This window comes from Fulmarus glacialis, unplaced genomic scaffold (genome assembly GCF_000690835.1).
Source record: "Fulmarus glacialis isolate BGI_N327 unplaced genomic scaffold, ASM69083v1 scaffold3452, whole genome shotgun sequence".
NCBI lineage: Eukaryota > Metazoa > Chordata > Aves > Procellariiformes > Procellariidae > Fulmarus > Fulmarus glacialis.
In genome coordinates, this window is record NW_009199589.1 from 68,043 (window position 1) to 86,474 (window position 18,432).

Here is an 18,432-nt window from a genome sequence, read left to right on the forward strand (position 1 = left end):
ACAATAGATACAGTGGCATGGATCTGAAACTGGGCTTTACAAAAACCTCCTAGAATTCGGTGCCTCTTTTTTTTTTTTTTTTTTTGTTCTTTTTCTTTCATTTTTTCTGACCCTAAAGTCAGTTCCAGCCATGCTGCAATCTCCCTTCAACTACAGCATCGACAAATTTTCAGCTTTTGAGGCCTCACTGAGCAAATTTGCTGTTGGCTATGGTTTGTTATAAGAAAAACACAGTAAAAGTACTTCTAGTCTATCACAGTTTTGCGTGAATGAGCATTACCCATTGTCTTTAACAACCAGGCACTTGCGTTAGGGTAACTTCCCTAAACATTTCCCAGATATTTGCAGAATTCTGAAATATGCAGAGACATGCCAGTCATAGTTACCTCATTAGAAAATACATATATATTCTCCTTGTTCTTAGCTCTTATGGTAAGAAATAATAATGGAAAAATTAAAATTAAGCATCCCAATTATGTGCATGTTACACTTTGGTGTTGGGTACCACTGCTTCCTCATCCTGCCAGCTCTGAGGAACACCTCGGGCCTGGGGGCACAGATACCTGTTGAGAGTTCACTGGAGAGCAGGAAAGTAGAACCACAAGTTCTTAGTGGGAGCTCCACTCACGCTTTGGCAGCTGATCAAGGGAGCCCTGCAAGTGCTAGGAGTTCTTGTGGATGTTTTCCGCAGATCCCTCGCTGCTCTCGTTGAGGAGCGTTTCTGACACTTCCCCCAGTTCAGCATCCAGCACTTCCTCCTGGATGGTGAAGTGCACGTCTGGGGAGGAGGATTCGGAGCTCACACTGCTGCCTTCCATCGAGCAGATGGCGCAGGACAGGGACGGCACCATGCTCTCCTGCAGCATGTTCAGCATCATGGGGATCTGGACAGATTTCAGCCCCGATATGGTTGGTAGAGGCTTCACAGCTTCCCCCCATTCTCTCTCCTCATCTTTGTAGAGCAGAAGCAAATTGGACTTCTTCTCTTTTCTTTTGGATTTCATGTAGCCCAGCATTATCCCTATCAGGAAGATCCCGTAGAAAGACATGACGATCAGAATGTAAAAATACTCGTTGCTGTTGTTCTTCTCTGTGTTGCGGGATTCAGCATCAAGCATGGCTTGGGTCATGTTTGCATGGTCCATTTTCAGCATGGAAAGTGTTTTACCACAGCGAAAGCCTGGAGGAGAATATGTATGTATACGTAAGATCAAACTTCAGATCAAAGACGTAAAAGAAACATCTGAAAAAAGATACCCCCAAACTATTCCTTGCTACTTGTAATTTGTAAGCTTGCAGTCTATCATACTTCGCATTAATACTATAACTGAATGAACTGTTACTCAGATACAGAAAACATTAGAGGAAAGAAAATACGTAATATCAAATCATGTTGAGTTCTATGCTGAATTATAAAACCCCCAATCCACATGATTAAAGAAAGAAAACTATATAGAAATACTCTGCTAGGCACTTAAAAGTAGTTTTGTGCTACTTGACCATGTTTCCATAGGGAGGAAAAAAGTTAGAAGTATTATCGTATTCAATGGTGCAGGAAAAAAAAATCAAAAAGCAACTTACGTCGGTATGCAAATAATTCCTCCTTTTGCAAAGCTCAAGAGACCTTTCCTCTACCAAATGCCGGGTGTTCTGAAAACTTTCCTCTGCTGCAGTTGGAATAAATAGCTCTCAAGAAATGTTTCATCACGTGTTTTAGAGGCACAGTTTATAATAGTTTTGTGTTGGAGTCAACAGATGAACTTGAAGGATTGCAGTTCAACCCACTGAACTCTTAACAGCTGTGAAAAGAAAAAGAGTTGGGAATTCAGATTTTACTCTTTCCTAACCAGTTCAGCACTGGCTCTTTCACCTTCTGAATCTGTTCCTTTCGCTGCCATCCCAATTGCTAAATCTGACCTGTTATCCTGAGAGCTGCTGTGCAGAATGGAAAACCTGCAAACCATTATTCTGTGTCTGTCATAAAATATAGAAAAATATACACATGAATTTTATAGTAGACGCTATCAAGTTATTTACATGTCTGCTATGCATAGTTTTGCCTGAAGAGATGGGGAGGAAACTGGTTATTTTCTTTGCCTGGGACTAGTGACAAAGCTTTACAAAGTGTGTGCGAAACAAAGCGGTGACTATCAACTCCTGCTGCAGCTCCGCTTCACCACAAGGTGTGGGGCTGTGGGGAACTGGGCCCTGGGTCTCAGGTGAGTTTTGGATGGAGGGGTGCTGGTGCCACCTAACTTCGGCCATCAAAACAGCAACTATGGGATTTTGGTTCCCCATGTAACCAGCGGAAAGGCGCAGACTCCTCCAGGGCGGCAACTTGGAGCTCCTGAAGTTAGCAGCCCCCTTCTGCTACTGTTTGTAGAAGCAGCCAAGAGTTCCATGATCTGCACGCTGTTCATACACAGACCAGGACCACTGAGTTAACGCAGACTTTAGTATGAAGGGACGTTACCAACTTCTGGGCGGAGGGATGCTCTCTGAGAGACTGCTGGAGGCTGTTGCAGCTGGCTGCTGGGCTGTGCAGGACGTCTCCCAGACCGCTGGGGAGGGCAGAGTTAGGATGCAGGCTGGGTTGCGGGGCCCGCAGAGTTCCCAGTCATCAGCTCAGTGGTACAGGCTCTGAGACCCCTTTTCAACACGTAAGCAACAGTACAGGCCATGGGAAGAAGGAGGCCCAGCTTGCACCTTGGGGATTTCACTTCCTTCTTCTCTCCATCCCCGTTCTTCACACACAAAGCCCAATTAGTCAGGCCCCACATACGTGATGTGAATGTCACCCCTTCTGCAAAGCTTCAAGGATGTTTATGTAACAGGACACTCCACTTCTTCCAGAAAGTAGTCAACTGGTGCTGGAGTTTCCCAACGATAGGTCTGGGTTTTTTTTCCCCTGCAGTCACTTGTGGATTCTTTGCATAGACAGCAAATTCTTTTCCGTCCGAAATTCTGCCCTCACAATCCCTCTGAGGTAAAAGCAGATAGGATTAACCTCTCTTCACATGTAGGAAAAAGCAAGAGAGAGGAGTTAAGCAACTTTAAATGAAGTGAAGAATTCAAGAAAAGACAGAATTGTATCTGTGTTTGGAACCAGCATTTTCCATCATTCCTCTGAACAACTCCACAAAGAAAAGAAAAAAAAATTACATTAGCCAGATTCCCTTCTCTGCCCCTTAAAATAGAGGATCCACCCTTTAGGATGTTCATTTTATCTCCTTGCGCATTCCCATGTGATAGCTCAGGAGCTGTTGATGTTGGACTAACGTCTACTGGGATTTCATCTGACAAAATCTGTCTGCAGCACCAGCTTGCCAAGTCTGGATTCTTCTTCCCTGTTCCTGACAAATTACTAAGCAGGCAACAAGAGCATATTAACTGGTACGCTAAAGCATAACCCAGAGCAAGTCTCTGGATTTTCTAGCTAACTTTGGGGAATTTTTATTTCACATCTTTCTCAACTCCATGTGATATTTGCTCCCGCATTCAGCTCCAGAAATTTAGAATTTGAAAAATTAAAGACAATGTGTCAGGTTTTACCAACACCCTTTTACGCAGGACTTTCACAGAATGGTGAGGAAATGCCCAGCATTGTTGGGTCAATGAAAATTGGTCCAGTAGAAGGAGAAATCCTTGTATACCCTGGGAAACCAGCTCTGAAGCTGCTTGATCTTGGGAACAAGAAGACCTAAAGCCTGTCTTGCTGCCTCCTGTTGTCAGTACTATACACAGGTCATCACCCACCTCAACACAAAGAGCACTTTCAGGCACCCAGAGGCACCGACACCCCCCAGCTCCCACCAGTGAGCCAGCAGAGCAGGGGCAGACCTGCAGGTGCCCGCAGGTGGAAATAGGGTCTCTTATTTGCTCCAAAGCCTCATATTTTTCATGTAAGTGAAGCTCTGTACAAAGTTACCACGATGAACTGCAGCACCCAACAAGAGCACAGAAGGACTGGTCAGGTACATCCATAGATTTACGCAATCCCCCGAAGTTCAGCTGAAAGATGACTGAATTGCATAATTATGCATAGTTACTGCTGAAAACTCTTTGCAGCTATATTTACTTTGGCTAACTGATGACAACAACTCTTCTCCATCTGTTAGCCCGTGATTCTGAAAAACAGTTTAATTTTAAAAAGGCCTGGAAGGAATCCCTGAGCCTTCTGTAGACATGAAGAGGAGGGATAGGAAGACACTGGGGAATAACCACCTGAAAAACATATGCCACTTGCATACTGGTGCCATAAGTCAGCTTTCTCAAGCTGTACCCTGTAGAAACTGTATTTTTGTCTAAAAACAAGACCTAGAAAATTGAAGCCTTTTAATTTTGTGTTTAAAAATTACTTTTGTTGCAAATTATATTATGCATTGCATAATGTAAAACCACTGATCATGGCAAAAATACTTGCTTAATTTGAAGTAATTTATTTTTTGGAGTTAAGGTTACTAGCTATTTCTTGTTTGAGGTTTCTTTCTTCCTTTCAGATCAATTTTTTTTCCCCAAAACTTCACAAAATTTCCCCTGAAATTTCACTTACAGGTCTCTCGTGCTTTCAGCAATTGGCTCTCACACGTTCCTCTTCACCTTTGCATCACTCCCACCTGGGCTATAACATTTAAGAATAATCCTCATGCCTTTTCTCCCACCTTCCCCCTTTGGAAAACACTCAGACAAGTAAAGCAGAGCAACGGCCAGGCACTCCAATGATGAAAAGGTCACAACATAGCTGCTGATGCCAGATTTTTTTTCTCAAGGTCCCTGTCTCCTAGAGAGCCTTTTGTGGCAGCAACCTCCGTCACCAAAGGACGCAAAAGTTGAGGCTTGAGGCATCCCATGGGGCAGGAATTCTTCACAACATGGCTTAAGGGATAGTAAAATGTGAACCCTTTCTCCAAATAAAAATTTGAGGACAGTCAGAAAACTGAACAAAGACAGAATCCATTATGAAGACGACATGAAATGTCCTTAGAGACTCAGATGACTCTCTGCAGGCTGCCATGGAAAATATATGCCTAACCCTTCATTACGGGCATAATCCACGGTCTGATGCTGCATTTATCTTTTTCCACTTAGTGAGTTAACAAGACTAAAGATACAAGACACAACTGTTAAAGGGCTAGCTGCTATGGGAAGCTGAGCCTGTTTGATAAGTGTATGCTAACAGTATGACCTTAAGGAATATCTAAGCATGTGCATTTTTGGAAGCAATCATCTGAAAATCTGAAAAAAATTGAAAGAAAAGAGAAATGGGAAGGACAGAGGGGTTGGGTTTTTTCTTCCTGCATGTGGACCTTTAACAGAAGTAATGGTTGGGAATTTACCACTAAGGAGAAAAAGCGGGGGGAGTTTTGCCATGCAAATATTGACTTAGTTATGACTTAGATCTTCCAGACACCGCAGTTGGGAAAGGACAGCAAAGGTGATCAATATTTTTCACTCACATATATGATTTCAATTAAAGTAAAATTAAAGATCAAGAGCTGGGTTTGACACCATGGAGGAAGACACAACGAAAAGGGATGTTTGTGCCCTTGATTTGGTCTTGCGTTTAAAGACCTGCCATGCTGAGATGTACGTACTGACTTTTGGTCCTGCTGCAAAACACAAGCCTCACAAAACACACGAGGACCTGATCCAAAGCTCCTTGAAGTCAAAGCCCCTTGAAGTTAATGGCAGTGCCTCACCTAAAGCGAGTGTCAGATCAGGAACGGCACCTGCTCCTTTCAAGTTCTGTGCAACTCAGAGTAAATTTTCAGTGAAGCTTGTGAGTGTGTTGGAATACAAGAGCTAGTTCAAAAGCAGCAAGTCATGCACTCATTCCCAGAGTAGGGAATGAGTAGCAGCCCGACACAAGCCACATGCCTCCTCGCTAACAAGCCTACTTACAGTACGAAATTTATGAGCTTTACTATATGCTCTTAACGCTCTATGCCTCAGTTCACTCACTTGTAAAATGAATCTAATAATACCTACAAATTACATGTGCTGTGAGGGTACAGCATGGTAATGCACTTGCAGATCGCTACCTGAAAAGGTACTAACCGTTGTGTTCGTAAGCGCAACAGCATTACCACATGGCTGGGCTGGCATCAGAGCAATTCTCACACAGCTCTAGGTTCGGTGTCATTTTCCATCACTCTTCCTTATTTTTCATACTGCAGAAATAGATGACATTTTTTATATACTTCACGCAAGCGATTTCTAGAGGAAGGCGGCAATTTTCTCAGTGTCATTCACAATATACCATGTTACCATCTGGATACCAAATGCAAGTAACACTCTGCCTAGTTATTAACTGTGAAAAGCTTAGTAAAACACTCAGCTCTGCCTTACAATCTTCACTAGTGAAAACATGCAAATATAAGTCTAGAAGATGCATGCATCAGTCTTCTTTCCAACTTCAGCATTTAGTTTGCTTTAATTCAAATTTTATTTAACCTTCGTAGCAGATCCCCGTATCACGAAACTTCAAGTTTCTCAGGTGCTCCCTGCACCCAGAGCAGCAAAACCTCTCTCTTTATCAATGTAGCCAAAACGGGGTTCAGAAGCGCCTCACAGCCGAGGTGCCCTAGCGCTCTCAACTCCAGCAGTGGCAAGAGACTTCCCAGAAGTCACATCCAGAGTATTGCAATTGCTCTCCAAGCACACAACAAAGATCTGTAAGGCAAATTGGTTTCTGATCCTGAGAGATGACAAGCAACAGAAAATCTCAACGATACCTGTAATAACAGTTTACCCTAAATTAAGCATTTACTGTAAGGCGTGTGTTGTGGGAGTCTTGGTGCTTTGGCACAGGCATTTCTTTTCAACCCCTAAAGTGAACTTCAGGAAGCTATGAGTGACTGAAGACAACAAGAGTGGGAACAGGTAACTCTCATGATAGGAATAACAAGAAATTACATTTAAAAAATAAAGATTTTTCTGTGGCTGATATGAGAATCTGTGTCCAAATTCATCACATCCTCAATTCTCTTTCCTGTAGCTGAGACATGTTACAAAGTTATTTTATCAATATATATTTCTATACTATAAAATGAAACTTATACTTCATATTACCTTACCTTTTTCCTTTGATGTGGCATGGAGGATGTAGGTATGTTTGATTTGAAAATGCTTTTTCTTTTCTTTTTCCTTTTTTTTTCCCCCCAGATAGAATTATCTGTTGGATGCACTACCTTTAAAACGAAAATAAATGAAAAGCTTTCTTTGCTCTCAGTGTCAAATGCTAGATTCAGTTGCACTGTATGCAATCAACAGGGTTTGACATATTTACTTCTATTTGGGATTTAAAACAGTTAGCAACATAGCAACATACCAAATTTTGGATGCCATCAAAAAATAAATCAAAAAACCCTAAATTTGATTAGCAGTATTTAGAAGAAATTCACTGACAAAACCAAACATACATTTCCGTTTCTTCAGTGAACAGAGAGTGCTTACTCTTCCAACTATGGAAAGGTGCCTTACGAAGGACCATTCATCTTCCCTCTGAACTGATTCTGACTCTAATCAGCTCAGAATTAGCACTTTGATTTACCTTAGGGAAGGCTTCTAGCAAACCAATTGTAGGTGAAGGGATATGAATGAGTATTTAGAGGGTTTTGAAAATTCCTCTGCACGCAGCATGAAGATCTCCCCTCAGTTTTCTTTTTTGTTCATTTTAAGATTCTTCATGATCTGAGAAATTCGGCATATGCCAGTAATTGAGAAGCATGAGAAATAAAGGGGACAAAAACACTGAAAACATTTAAGTGCTTGACTTGAACCCTCACCTGACTACAGATCAGAAATTAAAGATCTTTGGGAAAAGAAAGAGATGCTCGCATAACGTAAGGCAGAAAGCTTATAGAGACATTGATAAATGTCTGGCTAGCCAGTTAAACGTAACTGAAGTTCAAATACGAAAGCATGCATTCATTCCCTCGCGCCAGGAAACACTTTGTTAGGTTGCATTCACTTTAGTTGGGGCTCTGCTGCCTTCTTCACAAGGAGCAGCTACCCAGTACCTACGGTCACTCATGCAAGTTCCTGCCTCCCTCTAGTTACTCTCTTTCTGCTTCTCAGTTCTGCTGGCTACATGGAAGCCCAGCACAGTTCGGTCATTCTGCTTTGGGCTTTTTTGAAAATAATATTTGGAAACCAAGAGGAACATGGGACCAGGATGCTGTCTCATTTGGATGCCATTAAAAAATAAATCAAAAAACCCTAAATTTGATTAGCGGTATTTAGCAGAAATTCACCGACAAATCCAAACATACATTTCTGTTTCTTCAGTGAACAGAGAGTGCTTACTCTTCCAACTATGGAAAGGTGCCCTGCCCCAAATGAACGGGGCAGGGTTCACACCCCCAGTGACTTCCCCTGCACTGGCACAGAGGTGTAACGGTTCTCAAAGTCCACCACACTTGGAAGAATTTGAGAAGAAAAACACACAGACAAAAATTTAACCGCTGGGGAAACCACAGACTCTGAAGTCGAGGAGACAGTTGTTACTAAACTGCAGCATTGCAGTTTTCATTTTCATACATCAAGAAATGGTAAAGACCCCAACATTTAGGTGAGTTCTGCCTCAGATACGTGCCCAGACCTCCCACTGAATCCAGCGGGATTTTGGTGAGTGTGAAGAACACAACCGCTAATACAGAGCAAGGTACCAGTCTGGCTGCCTGCACGGACTGCATCAAGTTTTCTGCCTTGAGATTAAAGTACCTGCCAGTATATAATGAGCATTTCATATTAATGTCTACTAACACTGCTCTTGAGGACAGGGTTCAATACAGAGTGTTCAAAGAGTTTGAAAAAAGGGAGGGAGACCATCATGACATTTACCACAAAAGCAATTCTACTTAAGAACTCGTGACAGCATACAATAAAGAATACGACACAAGTGTCACAGTGATCTTCCATCTCTCCTCAGGAGAGAAAACACATGCAGAGGTAAGTTCACTCTCCTCTCCCAGAAACCGGTGTACAGCAGAGATGAAAGGGACAGGTAGTGCTTTCCCAGTGGCACACATCCAGTCCAGCTGAAGTGAAAGCACTTGCAAGAGAAACAAGCCACATTTCATTATTACTTTTTCCAATCCTGGAAAATTTGTTTGCAAAGTAAAAAGCAGTCCATGCTGTTTCACAGCCATGTCAGCGTAGCATCCCAGGTCACCGTGACCTTCAGCGCATACGGGATTTTTCACTTGCACATGGATACCAGATGCTGAGCCCTCTCTCCCTCTGATGTTCAAGGCCCTCAGGCTTTTGTACAACATCAGGGACTCAGCACCATGTGCGTTTTAACACTCCCTTCGAGTTTTTGTTGTGAAACCTCCACATTTACTGTAGCTGTTGCAGCAAACATCACACTCCATTAATTTCTGCTCTCAACCCTGTTGACCTGAATCTTCACGGGATTGCAAATGCAGCTGAGATTTCATCACTGCCTTCTTCTACAGCAGCCCCCTTTCAAGCTGAAGCAATTAAGACAGCACTTCAGTGTGATTTATTACATCTTGGCATCTGTTGACTGTACTCACTTTTGGAGCATAAAATACTCAGAACAGCTATTTGTATTATTATTCCAAAAGTCTGCTTTGGAAAACACAACACAAGGCACAAAATAGCAATCTGGGGTGTAAACAGCATCAGTTGGATGAACCTCAGATGTATGGCAAAGAGGACAGAAAGCATCCAAAGGAGGCAGCAACAGCACGTGCATCCTCCCCGAAGGGAGGGATTCTGCATGGCAAAGGGGGGAAAGCACAAAGCTGTGATTTCTGAAACCTGGGGCCGAACTCCCAGTCTCAAATGATGAATCCATCTGCAGTTTGCCTTTGGTTCTCGTAAGGTCTGAATTTCCCCCGGATACAAGAAGTTAAGATGATTCCTGAAAATGAGCTGAGATCTGTTCCTGTATTTCTGTATTTCGGTGGATTGTCCTCGGAGCCGCGGATGTGAGTATGCAGAGGGGGAGTCCCTAAATGCGTAATGCAGAGAATGGGGGGCACACAATGCAGGGTCCTGCCCGCTTTAACAGAACAGGATTTCTTCCTTCTCAACTGATAGAAAAGCTCCATTTCTTTCCGTTAACACAAGCACTCGTAATCCAGCCTTGTGTGGACAACTGATGGAGCTCAAATGATGTAATCTTCCATTGCCAGGACCCTGATTGATGTAACAGCCCCCCACACCCTGCATGAAAGAAATTTCAAGAGAGCTCCAAGGGACCTGGAAAAGCCCGAGGAGAAGCCTGGCAGGAGAAGCCCTCCTGACATTTCCCTCATCAGCGCAGCGAGTTCGATGAGGTGCACCGCGTGGGTGCACGTGGCATCAAACTGAAGAGGCAGCAAGCATGCGGCCCTCTGGGAACCACGGCCGTGTTCCCGTGGGGTCCACAGCCACACCATCCCATGGAAAACTCGCCCTGTGCTGTGCGCTGAATAGGAAGAGGGCAGAGAGCGCACTTCGACACTGCGACAATGAGGTTGGTAAAGGGAATCAAAATTAACTTCCCAAATTAATTTCTAAAAAATTAAGAAAGAAAAGAAACTTAGTAACATGTAAATGCCTACTTTAAGCAGGGGTGGCTTACTTGCAAATGGTAAAAGAAACCGGAGGGGATGTATTTTTCAAGTGCAGGCATTTATATGAGGAGACATCATCCCTTCTTGAACGTATTTTGTTAAAGCAAAGACAACCACGGGTTTGATGGAATTACGCTTTTCAAACTTAGGGGAAAACAGTCTCCTCTCTTGGCTGCTCGTAAGATGTGAATAATCAGCCCAAAGTAAACAACATGTGGTCTTGTGTGGTCTTTTTGCTCTTCATCTGAGGCTGGTATTTCACTCGAATCTAGGAAGCGACAGGAAGTGGGGAATTCTGCACAGCCACAGGAGATCCTGCGCTTTCCTAACAAGCTCTGGAAATGCAGTGTGTTTGGGGAAAAAATACTGCTGTTCCAGATGGGAAATACAAAAAAAAAAATACATCTAGACACATAGGATGAATGAATACTCCTTTGAGTCACATAACTAAAGAATTTTCATGTAGCCATAGTCACAAAATTTCCCAACTCTTTCATAAGCATTTGAATGTTCACGCCTCAATGGAATACTAATTAATTCTTAAACTGAAGTGTTAAAGAAGTTCCTGAAAGCAACATAACTGCTGTATTATTTGTAAATACAGTTCATGGTGTGCGGTGGTTGCTCACATAAATCATCCACTTAGGGAAGAGAAATAGTGCTCCGGCAGATGAAAGGGCTCAGCACAGCAGGGTCTGTGTTCCCTTTGCTGTTGCGCTGCAGGCAAGGATCCTGCAGAACGATGGCTGTTTAACACACTGCTACCCATTTTCAAATGAATATGGGGGGTGGAAAGTTTGTGTTGGTTTTCTTAACCATCACTTGCTCACTCGACCCCAGCGCACCCTGCCTACACCCGTCATGGCAGGGGGACGCACACAAACCATTTACTCAGCGTGTTTTCCAACTGCCCGCTCCCTTCCCCTACCACACAACTTCTCTTCCAGGTGACCCATCCACGTCCCCATCCCTCTGACTCTTCCTCCACATGGTCTTGACCTCCACCCCGCCAAGCCATTGAGTCCAGCTCAGCCAAAACCCAGGAGAGGTTTGCTACCTCCACGTAATTTCAGTGGCTCCCTCTGCCCCACAGGCTCAGCTCCGTGCTCTGTGTATCGCACAGGCAAGAGGACACAGGCTACTCTCATATCGAGTCCTTCAGTTGTGAACTGAAAACACAAACTGGAAGCTGCTCCTCTGAAAGCTGGAACTCCTGTAGTCCTTACCTACATTTCAGGGTTTACCTCCTCCTGAGGTTAAACTCCCGCCACCTTCTCCTTCCATAACTCTTGTCCCTCTCCTTTGATTTCTCCCATGTTATCTCATTTTCACCATCAATGTCCTTCACAAACCAGGTTGCCAAAGCATCTCCTTCAGACCCCTCTAAAACCACCTGCTTGGCTATAGGGGTAGGGGGGAAGGGAGATAGGAAGGAGATTTTAAGGGAAGTCTAAACGAAAGACAATGAAAGATACCCACATGCACATGTTACTCAGCACCACACATCCATATTACTTGTCCATGTCCCCTATAGCTTTTCTCTGACACTTCTGTTTATAAACATACTTACCATGCCATATCAAACCACACTGCTGTGTTTTTGCTGGGGCAGGACTGTGTTTTTAGCGAGATACCTCGCATTTTTCTGAGTCCTGAAATAGCAATCACACCCCATACACTTGTGAAGCTCGCTCAGCTGGGACAGCTCTGCAAAGCTCCGAGTGGTTTCCCAACATCTCCCTCCAGGAAAAAGCTGCCAGAAATGGTTCCTTCCTTCTCCCAAAAGATAAACTCTCTTTGCCGCATCTCCCTGGGGGTGCAGCTCAGCCCCTTGCCCCCCGCCGCCGGCGGCGCTGGGGCTGGCGCAAGGCGCATTCCAGGAATGCTTCCAGCCAGCGCGCCCTGTGCTTCTAACTCTCCTCCTTTTCCTAAATGTTCAGCCAATCTTAATTTTTGGGGTTTGGTTTTTGCTTTTTTTTTTTTAAATAGTTGCTCATTCTCGAGCAGAGACGGGCGCTTCTATTCTGGAAGGTTCCCTGCCCAAGTCCTCGTTGCCTGGTATATCTTACTTGGATTAGAGCCCAGACCTAGAAAACGTTCATCCGAAATAATTTGTGTTTGTAAATAACATATTAAAATGAAAAACTTTGTGCAGATTTAATTGCTGTGGGTATAATAATCTCAGCATTAGGATTAGCTAGCAGCATAAGCAAGAAAAAAACAAACCTAAAAAACTGTTATCTGGGATTAAGGAGTCTTGACAATTAAGCTTTATGATTTGCTTCTGAACCAACCAACGCGTCTAAAATACGTCATTACTTTTTCCTGAACCCAAGAACTAATGAGATAAAACAAAACAAATTGCCATAAATGTTTCGGTCTATTATAAGTCTTTTTTCAAATATCAAGCTGGCTCTCTGAAGACTACAGCAGAAGATAACTAAAGAGTAGCAGCACAAAATCACCATGAAACTGGGAGAAGAGCTGTGCCAGGCTGCAAGTTTGAGGCAGCGAGGGCAGAAGAACTTTGTTCTGGTCTCCTGCATGATGTGGGAGCGAATAAAACAAAATTAACCTCTTCCAGTTCTGCGAGAGAGAAAAAGCAGCTGCAAAATCATTCAGAACAGGGCACAGATCAGAAACCCCTGAGGATGCCACACCACTTTTTTTGAACCACAGTTTCTAGAAATTCTGCAGGGGTCAGACTTTTGTTGTTGCTGACTATTGAACTCGAAAAGCACGCTACTACATCGAGAGCTCAGTTGCTAGGGAAGCGGCAGATTGAATGGTCGATGCCGAGGCTGATCACCTTTGGCGTTGGCGAAGCTCTGCCCTGCCTCTGCTGCAGCCCGTGCCGGCTCCCGCCGCTCTCTCCAGAGGTAGGGCCGGGCTGATGGACCTTACTGGATCCTGAAAGCTCCCGGTAGGATCTCACAGCCCCTGTGCTCTCTCGCAGACTGCCACTACACTTGATTTCAAGGAAAGAAAGCATCTGTTCTATTACAGCCAGTCAACAAGCGCAGGCTCAGGCTGTGAACTGCTCATTTCCGTTACGCACAGCAAATCCTCACGAGGTCGTTTCCCACTGAAGTCACTGCGTTTGTTTGTTTTTCTGTAAGGTGAATCATAATGTGCCCTTTGGGCTTAATACCTAAATCCTTTTCTAGATGAGATTCCCACTAACTCAGCTCTGTAAGTTGCCAGCCTCATAACCCCGTATCCCATCGACGTCAACAGCAATGAGCGTTGGTCACCTCTTCATAGTGCCCCAAAACACCATATTTGTGTTACTACAAATCTGTCCCCTTTGCAGACGTTGCTGCAGCACCTCCAGGTCTCCCGGTTTAATGTTTGCCGATCTCTGGTGCAACCCTGCCATCGCTTCCCTCTCAAACACAACTGATCCGGACCCTCTCTTCGGTACCCAGCAAACCACAACAGGCTTCAATACTTCATACAGAGGAAGGCTGTAAAAGGTCCTATCTCACCGTTGAAAAGCTCAGTAGGGGGAAGCCTCGGTCATTGCCAAAATACTGAGTTGTCCTTTTAGGTTTTTGGTGTTTGGGGTTTTTTTTCCTTTTCCCCTTATGACTGGTTTCAGGATCTGATCAATCTCAATAAAAGATACAGATTCAAGTATCCAGTGCTCAGACACTTCAAATAAATTGCCCAGCTCCTCTCTGTAATTTAGCCTAGGAAAGCAGCCAATTTGATGAATTAAAGATTTTAGAAGTCTCATGAGTAAAGCAAGCCTAGGCTTTGCCCCCTAATTTATTAGCAGTTTCATTTCATTTCTCTTATCTTCCTCAGCCCTTCTTTTCAGAACCAGTCAAGTTTCAACCAAGCGGGTTCATTATCACATGGAAAAACCCATGTGCTAGACTAGTGCTTTAGACTGCACTAGCACCCTTAAAAATAATAACTACAGCAGGAGTGAGCTGCCACGTCCCCAACGCGGGCCAGCTCGGACCTCCCTGTCACCCCACGTTGCCATGGCTACAAGCGATGCAGAGAAACCAGCGCTGCCACGGAGATGAGATTGCCATGACACCGAGGCAAGCGGGAGGCTATGCTGGGCAGGTAACACACTCCGAATACTGCATGTCATCATTTTAATTAATAAGGGAATATAATGTAGCCACTTACAGGTAGGTAATGCAGAACTGTAGTAGCCTTTCTGTTGAATTAAACTTAGGAGAGGTTTTAATCTCACTTTAAAGACAAATGGCAAAAATGCAAGATCTTTTTAACAAAACAAATTACAGACAAAATATATTGGATTTCTATTGTTATAACAATAAAGTAGAAAAAATTAATATGCACTAAACATAAGTAAAAACCAAATGAGGCTCCCTTACATCTATATTAACTACATATTACTGCCTTTCTGAAGAAGAAGGGAAAAGGCTTCCCAGGAGCCAATTACAGTGCAAGAGAAACCAAGCAAGATGCAAACTCCTCTGGTTTTTTAATACTGGAAACTTGTCCACAGGACTCAGCCTGTGTGATCCACAAGCACCCTTAAGCAGGACCCATGTTAACACCTCCCCCCATTTTACTAGGTACCTTGCGGTTCTGAGATACTCATCTCATGCTATTCAATTGTTGACAAGACACCATTCACGCTTCTGATTCCCCATTAGCATCAGCTAATAATCTTCTGCTGGCTGATTTTCAAAGAGCTCCAGAAGGATTCAAGGCTGCTACAAGAAAAGAACAAGGCAAGAGAGAAAAGCTGCTTGTTCTTGCAGTCAAAAGAAGTATAGCCCATAGCTTTGGCATGCCTCAGATAACCAGGAAACCAGAAAATAAAACCCCAAATCCGTTACTTTCTTAAGTGTAATCATTTGGGGATCTGAGTTGTGATATTTGAATAATAACTTGCTTGGAGTTAGCAAGAGCAATAAAACTTTAAAAAAGCATGACCACAAGTTCCCCTGTTTCCACCCTCTTCTCCCTCAAGTGTTAAGCAAGCTTTCTCTCCGGGTCCACAGCTGGGTCCCTCCTGATTCCCTGAAAGCCCACAACACAGCCCCTACATTTCTCAGCTGCTTTCCCATGTTGTTCAAAACACAGATGATTTGAGCAGAGGTTCAGACAAGGGCGCAGAAATTGTTCACCCTGGGCAAAGCTTCAGGGAGCCGCGTCCCAGCGCCGGGGCTGGGGAAAGCCCTGCTGCAGAGGCAGCTGGTGCTGCTGCCGCGCGCAAGTGGTGGGGTTGGCATGGACCAGGTCTGAGACACTGAAAAATTCCAGCCAGTCTGATCTCACCCCATTATTTTGCTCTGCCCGAAACAGAAATGCTGTTATCTTCGACCCTACTCTCCTTCAAGGATGCAATCAAAGCACTTCTGAAGTGCTGCTGCTTCTGCAACAGTAAATCCACAGCGGGGAAATCGGTCCCATAGATCTCAGAGCCTGAGCAAAAGCTAAACACATTTAGTAATCACCGTGTTTATAGGGCTGTATATTCTAGGATTTGCACTGGTGTAACACTCGATACCACTGTGTGTTTTCCACTGGGCACGGAAGGCAATGGTGGCAGAGAGAGATTAACACCCGGGCTAGCAGGAAGCCAACGACACAACAAATGTCCAACTGCCCAACCTCTGCTGTAGCAACAAGACTATCCTTACCCTCAGGTAGAGATTTGTTTAAGATCTTATTTCAGCTTAACTTGATATTCGCTTTCAAAACAGTTTAAAAAAAATCCTTACCTCTGTGAAAACAATCTTGCAGACAAATGAGAGAGGTATGCGAACCCCAAGCCAATACATTTTGTTCTGACGTTGGTGTGAAGATACCTGGGCTTGAGAAGTGGAGATTTCTGATTTGCGCCCTTCATTCTGTCTCTGGGCAGTCACTCGTTCCAGGATTGAGAGGCAGAGCGTGACCGGGCCACTGCCCAGGAGGGAGATGGCCTCCAGGGAGGTCAGGAGTTCCTCCCTACAGCAGGAAAACTGCAAAGGATGGATTAAAGAGAGAGAGAGATTTTTTTTTACTTTGTTTTGTTATTGTGAAGACACACAAAATATTTTCAAATTAAATAAGGTAGGTCTGGGGAGATAATTCTTTACAATACTTAGAGGTATTGCTTTTTTCTAGATGTGAGGGAATCGGGTCAGAACCATGGGTCTTTGCTCTTGTACGAGCTTCTCAAATTCACAGGAAAACGAACGTCACTGCTGTACACCAAGTCATCGGTTGCACACAAGCGTGATCGTAACTGAGTCACTGACAAATTACAGACATTTGCCACAATTTGTTAGTCCTGTAAGTTGTTTTTTTCCTCTAGTGGCTGAAAAGCAAAAAACTGAGTCAGCTCCGGCACAAAAATCTACTCTTCAAACGCTAGTGAATGGGATGAGACTGAGGCCCTTGTGGCCTTTTCTTACTTACCCTGGGAAAGTAGGTCTATGGCTCTGCAAGGGCAGGTGCCGAGGACCACGATCCCTTTGCCGGTCGGGCCACAGGCACTGGCTGGGTGCAGCTTCGCACCGGCGACGCAGCGCGCAGATTTGGCTGGAGAGAGAACGGAGCTGCCTGCATCCACCCGCGCAGCTGGGCAGGCTTTGCCTTACTTCCCTCCGCTCACGCCAAGGATTAGGCTTTACAGACTGGGCTGCAGCGGCATAAAGCATCCTTCCTCTGCAGGAGAGTCACTCACATGCTGCTCCCCTAAGCAGACCCATGTAAGTGGGACCTGCCAGGTCTGGACGAGAAGATCCATGTTGGTCGTGCCCCAGCCTCCCCTCTCCTTACAACAGGCTCACAGCACTGGGACAGCCCCACCACCCGCTTCCACCAGCGCTGGAGAGAGATTCATGTTCTGCGGGTGCAAATCTCCTTTCTCCCTTGATACGTTCTGCTTGCTTTGATGGCAATTCTTAAAGCCAATTTTTCTAGAAGTGATTAAGTTGTTGTCTGCATAGTTAGAAGCCTTTCTTGCTCAGCCGTCTCCGTGAGACTCAGAATCATCCAGAATTTGTCAAGATTTTTTTTTTTTTGGATGTTGATGTATATTTAGTATTTAGATACATTCCTCCACTCCCAAGAGCACACTTGGTGGGATTGCAGGAAGACGGCTGGTTTGAAGGGGTTAGGCACTTGGGATTGTTTTTATGCCTGTGGAGCACCAGCTCACCAGCCTTGCCCACCCTTTCCCTTCCCCATCACGGTTATGATTTATCCTCCCACGCGGATTCTTCTGCACTCTCAGGCATCGCTGGTTACAAATAACTCCCACATCTCAATTTATACAACCCCCAGCCAGTTCCCTGAGCTCTCGCTGTGGCTAACAGAAGCGTTTTCCCTTGCCCCCCAGACAAACATGCCCTTCTCGAAGCCTGTGCCACCCCGGCTCCCTTCCTCCAGCAGAACTCTCACCTGCAGAAGTGCTGGTTTGCTCCACACCCGGGTCTTCCCGGAGGTGCTCTGGGGGTGATCGCTGAGTCCCGAGGGCTCTGTCTCACGGGCAACTCCAACTATTGGAGTATTTAGTTTACAGGCATTTTAAGCTAAAGTTGAATACAAAGACAGCCTATTCTTATTTACGTATGCATAAGCCCCCCTCAACCTTGAAACACAGAGTAAGTTGTTTAGGATCCTAAACAGTGTGTGTGTGTTGACATATTAATAAACAAATAGGTAGTTTGCAAAGATCCTACCCCAAAGTGACATTAGCAGAGAAACTGAGATCTTACCCAGAAGAAAAGCAAATATTGTTCGAACAGGTCAACAATGAAAGTAGGAATCTTTGCTCTCAAGCAGCCGGGCTCTCCGGAGGCGGGCGGGACGTGGCAGGGCGGCAGAGCTCCTGCTGCAAGGGTCCGGGCGGATGGCA

At 44.5% G+C, this 18,432-nt stretch overlaps 1 protein-coding gene across 2 annotated transcripts; it reads right to left on the reverse strand.

Moving 5' to 3' along the window:
- Window positions 1–475: 475 nt before the first annotated feature.
- On the reverse strand, window positions 476–1,633 carry KCNE4 (potassium voltage-gated channel, Isk-related family, member 4). 2 transcript variants are annotated; one of them, XM_009573296.1, is made up of 2 exons: window positions 1,582–1,633; window positions 476–1,180 (listed from the first exon to the last, which is right to left on the reverse strand). In XM_009573296.1, exon 2 carries the CDS (start codon window positions 1,152–1,154, stop codon window positions 663–665), a length of 492 nt encoding a protein of 163 aa, XP_009571591.1. In that variant the 5' UTR covers window positions 1,155–1,180; window positions 1,582–1,633; the 3' UTR covers window positions 476–662. The 2 variants fall into 2 exon arrangements, with proteins under 2 accessions (XP_009571591.1, XP_009571590.1); XM_009573295.1 differs by lacking the exon at window positions 1,582–1,633 and having other exon boundaries at window positions 663–1,154.
- Window positions 1,634–18,432: the final 16,799 nt, after the last annotated feature.

Coding starts and splice junctions, on each gene's coding strand:
- KCNE4 (XM_009573296.1), bottom strand. CDS start 1,154: ATGCTGAAAATGGACCATGCAAACATGACCCAAGCCATGCTTGATGCT.